Source organism: Schistocerca cancellata, chromosome 5, assembly GCF_023864275.1.
Source record: "Schistocerca cancellata isolate TAMUIC-IGC-003103 chromosome 5, iqSchCanc2.1, whole genome shotgun sequence".
In the NCBI taxonomy this organism is placed as follows: domain Eukaryota; kingdom Metazoa; phylum Arthropoda; class Insecta; order Orthoptera; family Acrididae; genus Schistocerca; species Schistocerca cancellata.
This window is the reverse complement of record NC_064630.1, coordinates 41,303,477-41,323,814: the sequence shown is the minus strand read 5'-3', so window position 1 is coordinate 41,323,814 and position 20,338 is coordinate 41,303,477. Positions and strand designations below refer to the sequence as shown.

General features: G+C 37.6%; 1 protein-coding gene across 1 annotated transcript in view; it reads left to right on the top strand.

The window, feature by feature from the left end:
- The window catches only part of LOC126187321 (PWWP domain-containing protein 2B-like), a 224,949-nt gene that overhangs the window by 172,268 nt on the left and 32,343 nt on the right, over window positions 1–20,338 (top strand). The window contains exon 4 of the mRNA XM_049928333.1: window positions 17,189–17,549. Coding sequence (XP_049784290.1) covers window positions 17,189–17,549 — 361 coding nt within the window. The remainder of the gene's footprint in view (window positions 1–17,188; window positions 17,550–20,338) is intronic.

Sequence of the window (20,338 nt, the reverse complement as noted above, 5' to 3'; positions counted from 1 at the left end):
CACACACACACACACACACACACACACACACACACACACACCTGTAGCCCGACTCCCGCCACAACATTGACATGAATGGCTTGACCAGTGCTGTCAGAGGATCACTTGGAAGGTGGAATGGTGAGTGATGGTTGTCAGCAATGAAAGCAGATTCTGCCTGGATGCAAGTGTTGGTTGTTTTTGTGTACAACGTAGACCTGGTGAGCATGTCTCATAGAGTGCATTCATCCAAGACACACTGGCACCAACTCAGGACTTAACGGTCTGAGATCGATAAGCTACAACACTCATTCACCTTTGGTGTTTCTGGAGGGTACGCTAACCAGTGCTTGATATGTGCAGAATGTTGTTAGACCAGTTCCTTTGCCATTATTGCAACAGAAAGGTGATGCATTGTTCCAACAGGATAATGCTCACCCACACACTACTTGTGAAACTTAGCATGCTCTGCGATAAGTTCAGCAACTTCCCTGGCCACACAACCTCTTGACTTGTCTCCAGTCGAGCACATGTGGGAATTGATGAGATGAGAAGTGACTCATCCAACACGTCAACCAACGACTCGTATAGAACTACATGAACAAGTCGGGCAGGTGTGGCATAGCATTTCTCAGCATAGTATTTGCTATCTGTGCGATTGATTGGATGCCAGTTCAGCATCTGCATTGCTGCCATTGGAGGCTACACCATGTACTAATATAGCTTGGTACCTGGGCCTCAGATCCACTTGTGCTGTTGATCTGTAAATGTAATGATTTCATGTTATGCATACACACTGTTGCAACAGTAAATAGAGAGTGAATTGGAAACCTCTAAATGGGTGTATTTCCCACGGCCATGTACACACTTGATTTTTAGAAACTTGCGCTACTGTGTTGACCTAGTGGCTACTGGGAGAATGTCATAAAAGAATTTATAGAAATAAGAACTGATCAACTGGAACGAAAGCCATCAGCTCAGCTTACCATGAATTCCATGTTAGTGACTTGATTTGAGACTCTGAGCAGCAAGGAATAACATGTGAGCTGGGACAATATTCCCAGAATGAGATTTTCACTCTGCAGCGGAGTGTGCGCTGATATGAAAGCTTCTGTAAAGTTTGGAAGGTAGGAGACGAGATACTGGCAGAAGTAAAGCTGTGAGGACGGGGCGTGAGTCGTGCTTGGGTAGCTCAGATGGTGGGAAAATATTGTTTGTCCAGGGAAGAGAACGTTAAACTCTAACCCCCGCCACAGGTCTACACAGAATATCTGCTCCTGGCACAAAGCAGATGAGCTTCCCATCTCTTAATATCTAAATAGAAACAACTATATGGAAAGGATAGATTGCTGCTGGAAATATTTCAACTTTTGGACAGAGTCTTTCTTCAGAAGCAGAAAACACATAACGATAACAGCAATGACAAGTCTGTGAGTGCTAAGGCCTTAGCCACTTCTTGTGGCGGGCATTCACTCATCGTTATTTCCAACACAGTGTTACTGATAGAATACCTAATGTCATCAGAAAGCCTCTAACCCTTAAATGGCCTAGTTGGCTTCGAACACAACATTCACCATAGTGAACTTCTGCTGCAGTATATTTTATGCACATGAGGCAAAACCATACTATCAGATCCTGGCTTCAAAGCAAGTACCCCTTATCCACAGGTCTCCCTGAAACTCCACCGGTTATCTACTCTTACACCTTTAACTGCCAAGATTGTGTCACCAAGGCATGGTAATATAACCAGACTCCAAAGATGTGTTGCATTTTTGAAGTCCACACTCAATAATTTTCCTCCCAGCTGTCATCTCAACACACCTGAAAAGGAAATTTTTAATTGTATGAATCATCATCTATCAGTTTCAATAGACCATGTTAGAGGTTTATATATATAAAAAAAGTTTAATTCACCAATACTGTGGATTGTACCTGTATTCGTTTCTTTGTCTCGTGGCTAGTTATAAGATAAGAGAGGGAATTTCTTGAAGAAATAGAATGTGTTTTTTAGTCATGAATATTGCAGTGTGTTAGAATGGAAACTGTTTCTTTTTTAGATCTGTCATCATCTCCTACAATACATGATTGGTATTTACAGATTGCTTGCATTTTCACATGAGAATGTGAGCTGCTTGTGAAACAAGCTTGAAGCATGTATTCATAGCTTAGAGAAATGCATGATACACGTTGTGTTATCTTACAGTATATTTATTTACAACCGGTTTCGATCATGGACCATCTTCACAGTGGAAAAATATCTATTCTGACAACTTCGCATGTCACACGCTATTTAACCAGAAAAGTGTACACCACAGCTGACTAAAAACATCAGAAAAAGATACTTAATGTCATAATATCAGCTTAAGCTAGCAGAAAACATGCAAAACATGTAGCAACAGGAAGTGCAGAGCACCGTTGAATGGTGGTGGTTGTGACTGTTAAGAGTCGTATTTGGAAACCAAAGCTCCAAGAGATGATTTTCATATGCCCAATAGAATTTTTGTGACAGTTGCATCTGGCAATGCTGTGTGTACGTGATGAAACTTAAATGTGCTGTGGGTTTGTTTGTAGATCAAATTGTAGGTCCTCTTGTAATAGAATCAGTATATGGAAGGCAGGTGCTTATCTCCGTCAGGACCATGTTTAGCGAAACACCATGATGTTCATACTTTTGAAGTTTATAACTGTTTTATTTAATACCTAGAAATAATGAATATGACTCTCACATTGTCATTTCTGATCTTTACACATTTCTGTGTATATAATTTAAATTTAAATTTCGCTAATTTAACTGAAGCTACTGAGTGAGTTCTTTGGAGAACCAAGAAAATTATTTGTAACTCCTTAAGACGATTTCTCTGTTGTGGAGCAAGTATTTTTTTTTTATTTTATTAAATTTTTTTCCCAAATATGTATCATATTTTTTCGAATTGATTGAAATTTATCCATTTGTTTCGTTGAGAATAACCCATAGTAATAATATTTACTTTTTTCCAACAATGGAGAATATATAATTTGTATACAAGAAAGAAAAACAGTTTTATCACTTTTTGCTTACAAAACCTCCCTGGATAATACTTCATTGCCCTTGAAAGCACCTACAATTTTAAATTCTCTGAACTGTGCAAGCATCTGTGAATTGGCTTAATTACTGGCCAACATAATGTGTTGTTTACATCCATTTGTTGCATATATTTGATTAGTAGGAAGATGTAATTGTAAGTATCTGTGAACAGGGTTTGAAAAAACGTGCAAAATTTTCATTTCTCTCAAAAAATATAGGAACAAACTGTAAACAGCACAATGATGCAGTTGCCATAAATTGTTTGGTCACAAATCCAGTATTTTTCTTCTGTTAACTTCACGCAGTTAATGGAGAACTTCCTAGTAGTATATTTTATTGATCTTATGTCATAATGGCAGTAACTCCAATACACTTCACAGCCAATACTGAAGAAGATTGAGTAAAAATGCTCATATTTTATGGAGTTCAATAAGCTTTTTTGTGTGTTCACATTTCAGGAATTTCTTAAAGCAAATTTTAATTCTTGTTCTTTGTTCCATTTATTCCACAAGGTAGAATTTGCCAAGGAAACTCGGAAGGCAAGTTTGTTTGTGTGGGCATCCTCCAAAGCAACCACAGAAATACTTGTTTTGTAAATAAAACCGCATTTTCATGCTGCCACTTAATTTATTTATCCCAGATGCGTTTCGCCTTTTTATTGTTCTAAAGCGTCATCCGTGGGATCTATAATAATACAGCTTTTGTTGTTTTTAGATTATTAAACAGTTCATGTCGTGATTTTTTTATGTAAAAAAGTAATTACTTAAGATTTGCCGATCTGCGTTTCCTCTCATCTGGTCTGGAGGCCGCACTACCACTTTATTACTGACATATAAGCACAACTTCCCGTTCTGACCTCCTTCACACTGTTCACCATGTTTCTCCTTCTTTTGTGTACTGTTGTTCGTTTGCCACTCTATATAACTATTTCGTCGGACACTGTTTTTAACATTGTAAATATTGCAACTCCATTACGTGTTTCCTCTTTGGTATGTTTACCTACTTGTTGCCAACCTAACAAAGTATATGTTCAAGACTAACTTCTATTCAGTATATTTATACCGTGTGTGTGTGTGTGTGTGTGTGTGTGTGTGTGTGTGTGGTATTATTAATATATTGGATGATATTATTATATTAATCCTCTTTGGGAGCATTATTCTGTTTATTTTATCTATTAGTGTAAATAATGAATTGCTTGGCATGTGTACTTGATCATTCAACAGGGTTTTCCTTTCTGCTTTGGTTTTCTGTATGTGGTAATTTTGTTGCAGGGTTAGGAGGTGTTTTTTTATTGTTTATTCTAATTATTTTCATGTCATCTTCTCTACTGGTTGGTTTGTGGTCATGTTCTCTTAGGTGTTCTGCAAATGTGGAGTGGTTTGTCCCATATTTCCAGTCTCTCGTGTGTTCTTTGTATCTGAAATCAAGTGTTCTACCTGTTTGTCCTATGTATTTGCCTTAACAAGTGTTACACTGTAGTTGATGTATACCTGATTTCGTATATATATCTGCTTTTTGTCAGTTTTGAGGTGTATTTTTGTATAGCATTGTCTGTTGTGTATGCTATGTTTATTTCCTGTCTTTTGAAAATGTTGGTAATTTTATGGGTGGGTTTGTGTTTGTATGTCATTGTGTACCATCTTGCGTTTTCTTTCATCTTATTCTGATTATCCTGTGTAGGTGTTATGGGACTGTGTGTTTGTGTTTGGTTCTGTTGTGTTGTTGTCTGTGGTTTGGTGTGTTCTACTTTTATTTTACTTTTAATTTTGTTGTTTAGCTTTGTGACTATGTTATTATTGTAACCATTATTTAGTGCTATCTGCATTATTATGTCCGGTTCTTTTTGGTAGCTTTCTTTGGTGAGTGGCACTGTGTTGAGTCTATGGAGCATGTGTCGGAGTGCTGCTTGCTTTTGTGAGTGTGGGTGTTTCGAAGATTGGGGAATGATAATGTCCATTGCTGTGGGTTTACGGTAAATTTCAAACATATGCTTATTGTTTTGTTTTTTGATTGTTGTATCCAGAAAGTTAATTTGGTTGTTCTGTTGTCTTTCAATTGTGAATTTTATATTTTTTTGTATCTTGTTGACGTCAGTATGTAGTTTTTTAATTTTTGTTTGTGGTTCATCTATTAAGTAAAGGATGTCATCCATATACCTGAACCAGTATAATATGTTGTATCCCTTTGCTACTATTTTTTTGAAAATGATCTGTTCAGTGTGGTTTACAAAATATTTGCTAAGTCTCCTGAAATTGGGAACCCCATTGGTAATTCATCTTCTTGTAAATAAAATTCATTATTGAATTGGAAATAATTTTGTTCTGTTATGAGCTTTATTAATGTGCGTATTTCCTTAATCTGTTCATCAGGGAAGAGACTATAAGTTTTCATGTTCTTATCTATAATTTGTAGACTTAGAGAAAGCTTTTGACAATGTTGATTGGAATACTCTCTTTCAAATTCTGAAGGTGGCAGGGGTAAAATACAGAGAGCGAAAGGCTATTTACAATTTGTACAGAAACCAGATGGCAGTTGTAATAGTCGAGGGGCATGAAAGGGAAGCAGCAGTTGGGGAGTGAGACAGGGTTGTAGCCTATCCCCGATGTTATTCAATCTGTATATTGAGCAAGCAATAAAGGAAACAAAAGAAAAGTTCGGAGTAGGTATTAAAATCCATGGAGAAGAAATAAAAACTTTGAGGTTCGCCGATGACATTGTAATTCTATCAGAGACAGCAAAGGACATGGAAGACCAGTTGAACAGAATGGACAGTGTCTTGAAAGGAGGGTATAAGATGAACATCAACAAAAGTAAAACGAGGTTAATGGAATGTAATCGAATTAAGTTGGGTGATGCTCAGGGGATTAGATTAGGAAATGAGACACTTAAAGTAGTAAAGGAGTTTTGCTATTTGGGGAGCAAAATAACTGATGATGGTCGAAGTAGAGAGGATAGACTGGCAATGGCAAGGAAAGCATTTCTGAAGAAGAAAAATTTGTTAACATCGAGTACAGATTTAAATGTCACGAAGTCATTTCTGAAAGTATTTGTATGGAGTATAGCCATGTATGGAAGTGAAACGTGGACGATAAATAGCTTGGACAAGAAGAGAATAGAAGCTTTCGAAATGTGGTGCTACAGAAGAATGCTGAAGAGTAGATGCGTAGCTCACATAACTAATGAGGAGGTATTGAATAGAATTGGGGAGAAGAGGAGCTTGTGGCACAACTTGACTAGAAGAAGGGATCGGTTGGTAGGACATATTCTGAGACATCGAGGAATCATCAATTTAGTATTGGAGGGCAGCCCGGAGGGTAAAAATCGTAGAGGGAGACCAAGAGATGAATACACTAAGCAGATTCAGAAGGATGTAGGCCGCAGTAGGTACTGGGAGATGAAGAAGCTTGCACAGGATAGAGTAGCATGGAGAGCTGCATCAAACCAGTCTCAGGACTGAAGACCACAACAACAACATTTATAATTTCTACTGCTTCTGGTACTGATATGTTGGAATACATGCTTTCTATATCAGACAAGAGTGTTGCTGTGTCAGGGATTTTTATATCTTTTGCTGTGTAGTGTTCTTAGTGGTTCTCTCTTCTTGTACTTTGAAATTTTCAGACAGTAATTTCAACATCTATCCTGCAAGCTTGTTAAGTGGGGGATTTTCTGAAATCCAGTATTGGCCCCACAGGAAGATTCGGTTTGTGGATTTTTGGTTCGCTTTGGAGGACGGGTGCAGTGAGATTAATCTGTGTCAACTTTCTTTTCTCTGTGTTATCCAGTACAGTGTTAGTATTTTTCAGAATGTGTTTTACTTTTGTCTGGAATCTGTTTGGTGGGTCTAATTTTAATTTTGTTATGTTATTTTGTGAGATGAATTCTGTTTTTTCAGTGTATTGTTCTTTGTCTATCAGTATTACTGTGTTCCCCTTGTATGCATTTGAAATGATAACATTTTCACTTCGAAGTTTTCTCCTAAGTTTTCTGTGTTTTTGTGTTGTTGTGTTTTTATATGGGTTGTTATATTCTTTTTTACTTTTTTCTTTAGTCCAATGTTGACACTGTTGTTTTCATTCCTATCTTCCCTTGTCAAAACACTTTCTGCTTCTATAATTAGATTTTCTAAGTAATCCTCACCTACATTGTATTTTAATCCTTTCTCCAAAAGCTGTCTTTCTTTACTGTTTAACTCTCATACACACACACACACACACACACACACACACACACACGATATAAACATCACGGTAAACACGCCAAAGAGGAGGAAACACATAATTGAGTTGCAATATTTACATAGTTAAAAACAGTGTCCGACGAAATAGTTATATCGAGTGGCAAAAGAACAATAGTACACCACAGAAAAGAAAGAGAAACGTGGTGAACAGTGTGAAGAAGGTCAGAACGCAAAGTTGTGCTTGTATGTCAGTAATAAAGTGGTAGTGCAACCTCCAGACCAGATTAGAGGAAACGCAGATCAGCAAATTGTAAGTAATTACTTTTTCACGTAAAAAATCATGACATGAACTGTTTAATAATCTAAAAATAACAAAAACCGTATAGTTAAGGATCCCACTGATGATGCCTTAGAACAAGAAAAAGGCAAAACGCGTCTGGGATAAATAAATTGTGTGGCAGCAGGAAAAGGCAGTTTTATTTATAAAACAAGTATAAACTCAGAAGGGTACGTTCAACAGAGTAATCGGAAAGGTTTTTTGTCCTGTGTGCACAATGGCACCTTTCCTTTACCAAGATTAAGGGTTGTGTGTTCAAGTTATCTGGTAAGTGTAGGTTACTGTAATGTGTCTGTGTAGTGTGGTGTCTTGTTTGTGTTGGATGATGATGATGATGATGATGATGATGATGATGATGAGAGAAGGAAGAAACCTGGTGCCAGCCCCTAGCCTATTGCTCTCAAATAGCACCAAGGGGCCCTCAGACATAACGTCCCATGTAGCAGATGGATCACCAGCACACCAGCAGTAGTGCCATATGTCCTTACTTCATGAGACAGTGTGGAGAGGTATGGAATTTAATCCAGGACGTTGACACAAAGACTTGTTATCAGTATTTTTGTGACCACCCAGCACAGCACATTGGGTTGCCTGGCAGTTACCAGTCCTGAATACTGGCCATGTCCGGTGTTGATCAACATAAGTGATGTGACAAGAACCGATTTATTCAGTGGGCAAGGCCATTGGCTTGTAAAAGCTTGCACATCTGAGTGAGAATTACCAAACAATTGTTCCCATAAATTTTGAAAAAAAGTAGCTTTTGGTAATAAAGTAAAGTAAAGGAAGGGAGGAACCTAAGTGTTCTGTCAATGACAAGCTCATTAGGTACAGAGCACAAAGTGAGTGACTATGGTTGCAGGAGGAAATAGACCATCCTAGCGTTCATTGTAATAATTTTGGGAAATCTAAATCTGCACGACTCAATACAGATTTGAACACCAGCCATTCCAAATGTGTTTTATAACCATGACACCTACCTCGATGATAAAGTAGCATATGAGAGTGAAGTGAATTATGAAGATTTGATATCAGATATTCCTTCTTTCATAGTAGCTGCTATCAGAATTGAGAGATCTCGAAAATTCACAAAATGCCAAAACTAACCTCTCACTTTTGAATGTGAAATACTTTCAACACAACACTGTTTAATGTGTGGGAAGTCAGATACAGTCCTTTCCATCATATTTATTTCAGTAAGAGTTGTATCCTTATTTTATTTAGAGCTGTTATTTTTCAGCAAGTGTAGTATATATTTCAGAAAAAATTCGGTTGTCAGTTGCTCAGGGACTTTTATTTTGCTTTACTGGTTTCGGTAAATTAATTTGTCATCTTCAGAAGCCCACAAAAACAGGAATGTTATAAATCATTAGACTTTGACCATGAAGAAGTCTATTACAGAAACTTACTTAGTGTTTGCTTTGCAGAAGCTGTGTCTTGTTCGTAGACTCATAATGCCATGATAAGTCCAGAAATGTTGCTTGCCGCTGGCACAACAGCTTGACATGTACACGGATATGATCCATTGACTGTAAATTATCAAGCTGCTTTTACAATAATCACATACAATATGCACGTTTTTGAACGTATCAGGGCATTCTAATTCTGTGAGGAAGGTATTGACATCTGCTAAGCCAGTATTAAGTAAGTTCCTGTAATACACTTCATATACTTTACATAAATCTATGGCCAAGATTTAATTATTTTTAATATCCCCAATTTTGTAGGCATCTACAGATGACAGATTAATTTGTCGAAACCAGTAAAGCGAAATAAAAATATCTGTGGAACTGAAAACTGAATTTTATTCTGAAAAGTTGTATCCTTGCCTATTTTTTTCTTCTTTGTTGGTTTGTGACAAATGATGATTTGTGTTTAAATTGGCACTGTTGACTGTCTTGTCTTACTGTCTGTTACATTTTAACATTTCCTCAATCTCAAAGGAAGTCTCTTGTTTCATATTTGATTTTACTTGCACCATATCTCAGAAGACATGTCTTACTGAAGCACATTTATGAATATAAAAGGCCTATCCCAAAAAATATTCTCCGTTTTCATGAAACGTTTAATAGTTGGGGAAGCAATGGTCGCTCCAGTGACTCGTGCTTATAACTTCCACAGATTTCTCATTGTGTTTTGCATGAGAGCATGATTAAACAATTAGGGTACTACAAGGTCTGTATTCAGTGGCCTCCAAAATGTCTGTTCGAGAATCACAAAAACTTAATGAATGGCTGCTTGTCTGGAGTGAGTGTTTTTGTTATGTTTTGGAAGCAGAAGTCCTACTAAACAGAACTGTAACATTTGACAAGACTTGAGCTAAGACAAAATACTTCACAAGCGAATGGCTGGATGTCAGTATCCAACGTGCACAATATTTCATAAAGTAGTTTCTCTGATCTGCCTTTCTATCTGCCATCAGCAACAAGCATCTCCTCCTGCCAACACATTGCTTTTTACTAGGTTCATGTCCAGGTATCTGTGCTGGTGGCAACACTGTGTGGCCATGTGCCTGCCCCTGAAGTCAGTTTTTTGTGGGAATCTCATCCATTTTCTTAATCATAGTAATGGCAGATTCCCGTCCGTTGGACACAGGCATGTGGCCATTCACCCGTGAACTATTTTGCCATAAAGTGTGCTAGCAGAAACTGAAGAAGCTCAAGATTCATGTTTCCTATTCTAACATAGAAGCAAAAAAGAAAGCAGTCACTGGTGTGGGATGAAACCACTTCACCCCACAAACAAGGAAATAGTACACCAAACTCTCAGCTAGGAAGGTTACCGCTACTGTTTTTTTGCATGCTAAAGAAATTTCGTTTGTAGGTGTTTTGAAAGGTGGAAGGCCAATAAATTCTGATGCATTCAGAGAACAAAGAAGAGCCATTCAAAGCAAATGGCACAGGTTCTTGACCACTGATATTGTGTCTTTGCACGACAGTGCTTGGCCACACCCTGTTTGGCAAAAACAGTTTCGGGGCATTCCTTCTACCACCCAGACATGGGTCCTAGTGATTTGCACCTCTTTATGGACATGGAAAAATGTCTTGGTGCCCAACACTTTAATTTCAGTGCTACTTGGCAAGATGCTATCACTAGTAAGCTGTTATCTAATATGTCAAAATTTAAGGCAGAGGATTTTCTCAGTGTACTAAGAGAAATGATCACTTAAATCTGAATGATGACTGTGTAGTAGAAAAATAGTACAAAGATTTAGCTCTACGATTCATTTAATAAATTTGTTTAAATTAGTCCACGTTGTCTGGGAAACATTCATAATTTGATATTAAGTTGATTGAATTAATGAAGAAACTATTTAGAGAATTGGAAAACAGTATGCTGCTTGATATATTATTTTGGTATATAAGCTTATTTCGGCTTTATTGCCTTCATCAGTACTTGTCCCAATGTTGTAGATGGACACACATGAACTGAGTAAACCATTAATGCTCTCTGTAGTTGTTGGTTGTAATATTATTGTCAGCAATGTATGACAAGAAGATAGAAGAAGTGGACAGTGTTAAATTCTTGGGATTACAGCTTGATAATAAATTCAACTGGGAGGAGCACACCACAGAACTGCTGAAGCATCTTAACAAATCTCTGTTTGCAATGCGAATTTTGTCAGACATAGGGGATATAAAAATGAAAAAGCTGGCATACTATGCTTACTTTCATTCCATAATGTCATATGGGATTATTTTTTGGGGTAATTCATCAAGCCAAGCTAAAGTTTTCCGGGCACAACAACGTGCAGTAAGAATTATATGTGGTGTGAACTCAAGAACATCCTGCAGAAGCCTGTTTAGGGAACTAGGGATACTAACTACAGCTTCCCAATATATTTATTCCTTAATGAAATTTGTCATTAAAAATATATCAATTTTTCAAACCAACAGCTCAATTCATGGAATCAATACTAGAAATAAGAATGATCTTCACAAGGATTTAAAGTCACTTAGTCTTGTACAAAAAGGTGTGCATTATTCAGGAACACACATTTTCAATAACTTGCCAGCAGCCATAAAAAGCTTAAAAACCAATGAAATTCAGTTTAAGAGAAGCCTAAAGGATTTATTGGTGGCCAACTCCTTCTACTCCATTGATGAATTTCTTAGTAAAACCAACTGATTTGTATATAAGTACAACATAACTTCTGCACAATTTCAGTGCAGTAATGTGTTCACTGAAAATTTGTGTGTGTGTGTGTGTGTGTGTGTGTGTGTGTGTGTAAGTATAATCTAACTTCTGCACCATTTCAGTGCAGTAATGTGTTCATTCTAAATAAGTATTACAGTAGTTGTATTACATGTTTATTACCTTATAAATAAATAAAAAACTTTTTTATTTTAAATTCAGTGCATTAGTATTTGTAAAATGACTCTTAGTGTTCATTAAAAAATGACGATCATTCCACTTGGGACCTGTAGAATGGTACATTAGCTTATTTGTTTTAGTTGTAAATATTTGTCATGTATTGTTGTTTTTCTGACATGTTCCACATCCTGGAGGACCTCCTCACTATGGATCAATTGGAATGAAAGTAAATCTAATCTAATCTAAAAGCAGTGTTTTAAAGCTGTTCAATAATTTGCTGTTGTACTTATAGTATAATACTTTATTACTGTCTGAAAGTTGTAGAAATTCAAGGTCGACAGCTAGTTGTTTACTCAAACCGTTTTCCAATTCTATACATAATGCCCTGCTTAGACATAATATATGCTGCAGGTTGCACAATGAAGAAACTAATGAAGAAGCAATATAAAGAAGTGTACTCTTCTTAAGAGAACTGGGGTATTAACCTTCAAGAGATAAAGAAAGAGGAACATAGCTATGACAAATACTAAAACTGTGAAGGAAGGGGAGCACGAGTCAATTATAACTTTTGTTGATTATATAAAAAAATAAATCCTCGCACCAACGAAAAAATGGCTGACATCGAAATAAGTGTCCAAGGAATAGAAAAGCAACTGGAATCACTCAACAGAGGAAAGTCCACTGGACCTGACGGGATACCAATTCGATTCTACACAGAGTACGCGAAAGAACTTGCCCCCCTTCTAACAGCCGTGTACCGCAAGTCTCTAGAGGAACAGAAGGTTCCAAATGATTGGAAAAGAGCACAGGTAGTCCCAGTCTTCAAAAAGGGTCGTCGAGCAGATGCGCAAAACTATAGACCTGTATCTCTGACGTCGATCTGTTGTAGAATTTTAGAACATGTCTTTTGCTCGAGTATCATGTCGTTTTTGGAAACTCAGAATCTACTATGTAGGAATCAACATGGATTCCGGAAACAGCGATCATGTGAAACCCAACTCGCTTTATTTGTTCATGAGACCCAGAAAATATTAGATACGGGCTCCCAGGTAGATGCTATTTTTCTTGACTTCCGGAAGGCGTTCGATACAGTTCCGCACTGTCGCCTGATAAACAAAGTAAGAGCCTACGGAATATCAGACCAGCTGTGTGGCTGGATTGAAGAGTTTTTAGCAAACAGAACACAGCATGTTGTTATCAACGGAGAGACTTCTACAGACATTAAAGTAACCTCTGGCGTGCCACAGGGGAGTGTTATGGGACCATTGCTTTTCACAATATATATAAATGACCTAGTAGATAGTGTCGGAAGTTCCATGCGGCTTTTCGCGGATGATGCTGTAGTATACAGAGAAGTTGCAGCATTAGAAAATTGTAGCGAAATGCAGGAAGATCTGCAGCGGATAGGCACTTGGTGCAGGGAGTGGCAACTGACCCTTAATATAGACAAATGTAATGTATTGCGAATACATAGAAAGAAGGATCCTTTATTGTATGATTATATGATAGCGGAACAAACACTGGTAGCAGTTACTTCTGTAAAATATCTGGGAGTATGCGTGCGGAACGATTTGAAGTGGAATGATCATATAAAATTAATTGTTGGTAAGGCGGGTACCAGGTTGAGATTCATTGGGAGAGTCCTTAGAAAATGTAGTCCATCAACAAAGGAGGTGGTTTACAAAACACTCGTTCGACCTATACTTGAGTATTGCTCATCAGTGTGGGATCCGTACCAGATCGGGTTGACGGAGGAGATAGAGAATATCCAAAGAAGAGCGGCGCGTTTCGTCACAGGGTTATTTGGTAAGCGTGATAGCGTTACGGAGATGTTTAACAAACTCAAGTGGCAGACTCTGCAAGAGAGGCGCTCTGCATCGCGGTGTAGCTTGCTCTCCAGGTTTCGAGAGGGTGCGTTTCTGGATGAGGTATCGAATATATTGCTTCCCCCTACTTATACCTCCCGAGGAGATCACGAATGTAAAATTAGAGAGATTAGAGCGCGCACAGAGGCTTTCAGACAGTCGTTCTTCCCGCGAACCATACGCGACTGGAACAGGAAAGGGAGATAATGACAGTGGCACGTAAAGTGCCCTCCGCCACACACCGTTGGGTGGCTTGCGGAGTATAAATGTAGATGTAGATGTAGATATAAAAAGTTAATCATTGTTGTAACAGGTATTATTAGTTCAAATACTGTTAGAAGTGTAATGCAATGGTTCTTGTATACTTCTGTTGCTGAGTAAAGCATCTGTATTCAAATATTGCTGCATTAGAAAAATAGTTTAAAGAGAACCAAAATTAATTCTGGCATTTTTTAGGCAATTGATCTTTAATCAAATGGACAGAAAAAGTTGTGCTCATCAAGTGACAGGATAGCTAGGCACAATTGCTCAAATAACTGCATGTATATGAAAGGGACTTTTTTTATCTCATAAAAGAGAATGGATTGGAAAAAATGAGACAAATGAAGAATTTCTTAGAAATTTTGGATTTTGTGTGTGTGTGTGTGGGGGGGGGGGGGGGGGGGGGCAGCCTCTTCTACTGATAAAACTATACTTACAGTTTGCAAAACATAGTGTTGCAGTATTTTAATAAAAATCACAGTTTAAGAAACATGGCTTAGTTCTCAAACCAAAATTACCAAAATGTCAATGCTAAGGCCTCTGCTGTACCATATATAGCAGCAGTAAGTGTCGTTAGTCAGCGTAACATGTTGCACTGGTTATTTTTGACAGTTCTAATGCAGTTGTACAATGCCGTCATAGAGTTCAGTGTAGCTGTAACTTAAAGCAGCCTATTTGGACATGATTTGTCTTTTTCTATGAGGATGTGAAGATTAGGGAAAATAAATAACCTTAAAACTATCTGCATTCAAGATACTGTAAAAAGTATCCATGTCACAAAAGAGAAATGAGCTTCTTCAGTACAATGACTGCATCACTGACCGTGAAGCACTTGTCATTTCTTTTTAACCATGTTTCTGGAATAAAGATATATGCAGTTTTCCTGTATGCTGTTTACTGGTGAAAATCATATCCATGCCATTGTAATTCACAGAAATATTTGACCTGATAATTCCCGTTGGTGACGCAGTTGCTGAGCAAAGGGTTTTGCAGACATCGGGTGCAGAGTAACATCAGTTAAATTACAAAAAAGTATTTTGTACAAACATCCAACTTAACATTAAATGATATAACAAGTTTACTGTTGCCAGTCACTGTTTCATTTAACGTCCAACAGTGACTAGATTAGATTAGATTAGTACTTGTTCCATAGATCATGAATACGACACTTCGTAATGATGTGGAACGTGTCAGGTTAATAAAAGGTATCTATACAAGATATTACATTAGACAAAATATTACATGACACTCAATAATTTTTTTTAAATATATATATATATATAATTTGTGTGTGTGTGTGTGTGTGTGTGTGTGTGTGTGTGTGTGTGGAGATTGGGATTTTACCCACTTACTATATCCAAAAATTCATCTAATGAGTAGAAGGTTTTGCCATTAAGAAATTCTTTTAATTTCCTTTTAAATGCTATATGGCTATCTGTCAGACTTTTGATGCTATTAGGTAAGTGACCAAAGACTTTTGTGGCAGCATAAGTTACCCCCTACTGAGCCAAAGTTACATTTAACCTTGAGTAGTGAAGATCATCCTTTCTCCTAGTGTTGTAGCCATGTACACTGCTATTACTTTTGAATTTGTTCGGATTGTTAATAACAAATTTCATAAGTGAATATATATATTTTGAGGCTACAGTGAAGATTTCTAGCTCTTTAAATAAGTGTCTGCAGGATGATCTTGGATGAGCTCCAGCAATTATTCTGATTACACACTTTTGTGCAATGAACTCTCTTTTACTCAATGATGAGTTACCCAGAATATGATGCCATACGAAATCAGAGAATGAAAATAGACGTGGTAAGCTAATTTACTGAGATGTAAATCGCCAAAATTTGCAGTGACCCTAATAGCATTAGTAGCTGAACTCAAAACGTTTCAGCAGATCCTCAGTGTGTTTTTTCCAGTTCAACCCCTCATCAATGCATACACCTAGAAATTTTGAATATTCTACCTTAGCTACTGATTTCTGATCGAAGTCTATATTTATTAATGGTGTCATTCCATTTACTGTGTGGAACTGTATATACTGTGTTTTGTCAAAGTTTAATGAGAGCCCATTTGCAGAGAACCACTTAATGATTTTCTGAAAAACATCGTTTACAATTTCACCAGTTAATTCTTGTCTGTCAGGTGTAATAGCTATACTTGTATCAATGGCAAAAAGTACCAGCCTTGCATCTTCGTGAATATAGAATGGCAAGTCATTAATATATATTAAGAACAGCAGAGGACCCAAGACCGAACCTTGCGGCACCCCATTCGTGATTGTTCCCCAGTTTGAGAAATCACCAGTTTTTTGCATATTATGTGAACTGTTTATTTCAACTTTCTGCGCTCTTCCAGTTAGGTATGATTTAAACCATTTGGGCACTGTCCCATTCATACCACAGTACTTGAGCTTATCTAGAAGTATTCCATGATTTACACAATCAAAAGCCTTTGATACATCACAAAATCCCAACGGGTGACTTCCGGACTGGTAACAGTAAATTTGTTGTTTCATTTAATGTCAATAACAGTCACAGTAGAGCCTAACCTAAAATGTTCACATCCAACTTGAATTAAACCTCATCTATAATGTCCATTATTTAGCATATTTTTATTTGGGCAAACCAGATGTGTGACTGCTCACTTATGGCCACATCTTTAGTACTAATTTGATACACAGCAGTAGACGCAGTAAGGTGAAAAGTAGTTTCTGACACAATATTTGCAAAGTTGACATCCTGGCCTCCTGAAACTTATGGCGTGAGTATTCCACCCATATATTGTGTCCGTACAGACCTTTTTTGTCTTTAGTTGTCTATATTGACAGCAGATATCACCAGTTAATACAAATTGACTACCTTTTATAATGGCTGATATTGTATTTCCACTGATATCTAAGGCAAAAACATATATACATCATGCTCAGTATGGTCCTGAATTTGCTGTCAGAGGCACAGTGCTCAACAGTTCACTTCACCACATTGAACAAGCAGGGCAGCTTGTCAATAAAAAAAAAACATCAGCTATATACTGATACCTTACACCAATGTACCACACAATTCAGTTCACACCAAGAACATTCCTGCAGTCTACATTAATTTATTGTTATTTTAACATTTAATTATGCATGCAGATTTATAATTAAATATATTGTGGACTTAATAAACAAAATTGGTAATGTGCTATACAGGAGACAAGACAACTCGTACAGCGCTATCAAGGAACGGTGTCTGAAGCAGAAGCTGTCCATCAGTTTAAAGAGGCTCAACGCAAATGCATACACACGTTGTGACTATCCTGCAATGGACACAGATGGCAGTGGTGCGAAGAGTCCAGCAGGTAGCTGTACCAATTCAGAAACGTCCGATGATATGACAGATTTTCCTCCACCAGGAGTTGGTACCGTCACCAGTGCTAGTTCTTCTCAGCCTCTCACAATGCGCATCTCAACACATACTGTACCTTCGTGCCTTACCAGTGATGGTCGCAAGATGGCTGTAGGAGATGTTGTCTGGGGGAAGGTACACGGCTTTCCGTGGTGGCCTGGAAAGGTATGACATTTATGGGCACATGTGTTTACAAAAGCATTACAGATTTGTCATTATTGATTATTAATGGTTGTTACAATTACTCAATCTCTTCAAGAGTAATCGGTGCTGTAAAACTTACTAAGTTCTTTATCCCACTTACATTGCTTTGATGTCTTGCATACTTGGCTATTATGCTTTATAAAAAGTAATTTACTGCTTCAAATAAAACTAGTATATGTTTCACTTTAGAATAAGTAGAGAATAAATAGCACATAAATCAAGGAATACCTGAGTTTTAATGTGAACTTTGATGCTTAGATAAGCACTTGCGCACATTTCATGCAAGACGACACAAAGACATAAGAATATACTCAGACCAGAAGTACTCTATAAATACCACTTTATGATTTCTTCCTGTCAGGTATTAATAGAAACAGGGCACACTTAGTTCTGATTTGAGGGAATTGTGTGGTTCCTAGGCTTGGTATGGTCAGCTCCATCACTCCTCTAACTGCTAGTCCATGAATGGCTCTCAGTGTCCACTGCTTTATGTGATATGACATTGTAACTATGCTTGCCACAGGAATTGGAGAATTCAGCTTAACTGACAGGATTGCATCGTACTTCTGTAAACAAACCTCAACAAAGAAGGAGCTATGTCCAATAATGTGGATGGCTATTGAGGTCAAGATATTGTTCTGCATCTGTGTGCAGCCTCCACAAGCCACCACATTGTGCATGGTGGAGGATACCATGTATCACTACTAGTCATTAATTTTCTTGTTACACTTTAAAATGTCTGAGTGCTTCCATGCAAGCCCAAATCTCTCTTTATCTTGTCTTTGCAGTCATTAAGCAAAATATATGTTGGTGGCAGTAGAATCATTCTGCAGGCAGCCGCACCAAATGCTAGTTTCCTAATTCTACACTGCAAAGATTCCCATTTCAGTTCACGGAGCATTTCCATAATACTCTTGTGTTTATCAAACCTACTGATAAAGTATCTAGCAGCAAGTCTCTTAATTGCTTTGATGTCTTCCTTTAATCAAACCTGATGAAGATATCTGAACACTCGTGCAGTACTCTAGCATGGATCACACTAGTGTTCTATATGCAGTCTCCTTTATAGATGAGATACTTTTTCTTACAATTCTCCCAATAAACCTATGTTAGTCATTCGTCTTTCCTACTACAGACCTTATTCGTTCCTTCCGTTTCGTATTGCTTTGCAACGTTACACCAAGATATTTTACCAATGTGAATGTGTCTGGAAAAATTCCACTATCATCGTATTTGAACATTAGAGGATTGTTGTTCTCTACTCACTTGTATTAACTTAAGTTTTTCTACATGTAAATCAAGCTGCCATCCATCACACCAAATAAAAGTTCTGTTTAGAATGTATCCTCTGTTGTTCACTGATTGGTCTTAGCACGGTTATTCTCTCGGCTGCTGCTTGGCTTTCCCTTATTGTGTCCTCAGCACCTGTGTATCATATGAATTGAATGTGTTTGATGAAGAGTTACTTGCAACCTTGGAAGGCATTGGGGTGGACAGAGGTTGTAGTTACACTGTAAAATTTCTCATCTCTTGCAGTGTTTTGAGTGCCGTGCAAGCTCTGCAGCTCTGTGTTCCAAACAAATAAACTGATGCAGACTATCAGAACTCCTATCTCTGCTTACAAAGGCTTGGAAAAATGGTGTCATTATGCTGGGCACCAGGGAATATGTGTAAGCAGATGTGGCAACCAAGGAAGCATGTGTGGAATATCCGATAGGTCATCATGCTGTCCCCTTACAATGATGACCCTTTCTCAAAGACTACAGTGTCATCAACAAACAGTTGTACATTGCTGCTCACCCTATCCATCAGATTGTTTATGTAACAATGGAAAATCCAGGATGGTCTAACAATAGTATTATAAAAAGGACCAATTGCTACACACCTTATAGGGGAGATGTTGACTCACAGACAGGCACAACAGAAAGACTGCTAGACACATGAGATTTCAGCCAAAAGACCTCCTACTAATATAGAGAAAATACATACACATTCATACAAGCATAACTCGTACACACATAACCACTATCTCTGACCACTGAGGCCAGCTTCAGTGGACTTTTGCTGATATTTGACATGCATAGCAGTCTTTTTGTTGGGCCTGTGTGTGGCTCGGCATCTGCTCTATATAGTAAATAGCAGTCTATCCTTTTCATAATATTGTCGTATATATTTTTTTGTGTACATAAAAGATATGAGTTGTTCTTTCACACTTTCCTGGGGCACTCCTGAAAATACCCATGTCTCTTACGAACACTCACCATTTAGGACAGTGTATTGGGTTCTGTTGCTTAAGAAGCTACTCACATATCGAAGAACCCATTCCGTATGCTGAGACATTTTTTAAAGACCAAACCTGACCAGATTCTGGCCACAACTCTGCGTTAAAAAAGACCACGACCGAGTATATGTCAGGCTGTGAATTTCTCAATGCACGAGCCATCTGTTGCTCAAAGCTGGACTCATTTCATCTAAGAACAATGTATGGATGTCTTGCTACATGTCCCTTGACTGGTGCTGCCATATGTTGTCAATTTCTGAATTATTTTGAAAGAAACCTAACATAAAGAACTTAACAACTACTGTTGTGAATGGCTAATCATTGATATAACTTTGTGTGTACTCATTAGGATTCATAGGTTGCTGTAATTCAGCTACAAATACTTTACATTTTTAGTGAGCAAGAAATTTTGGGAGATCAACAGGAAGAAATTACTCGATAGCTTCACCTTGCCGTTTTTTTAAATCTT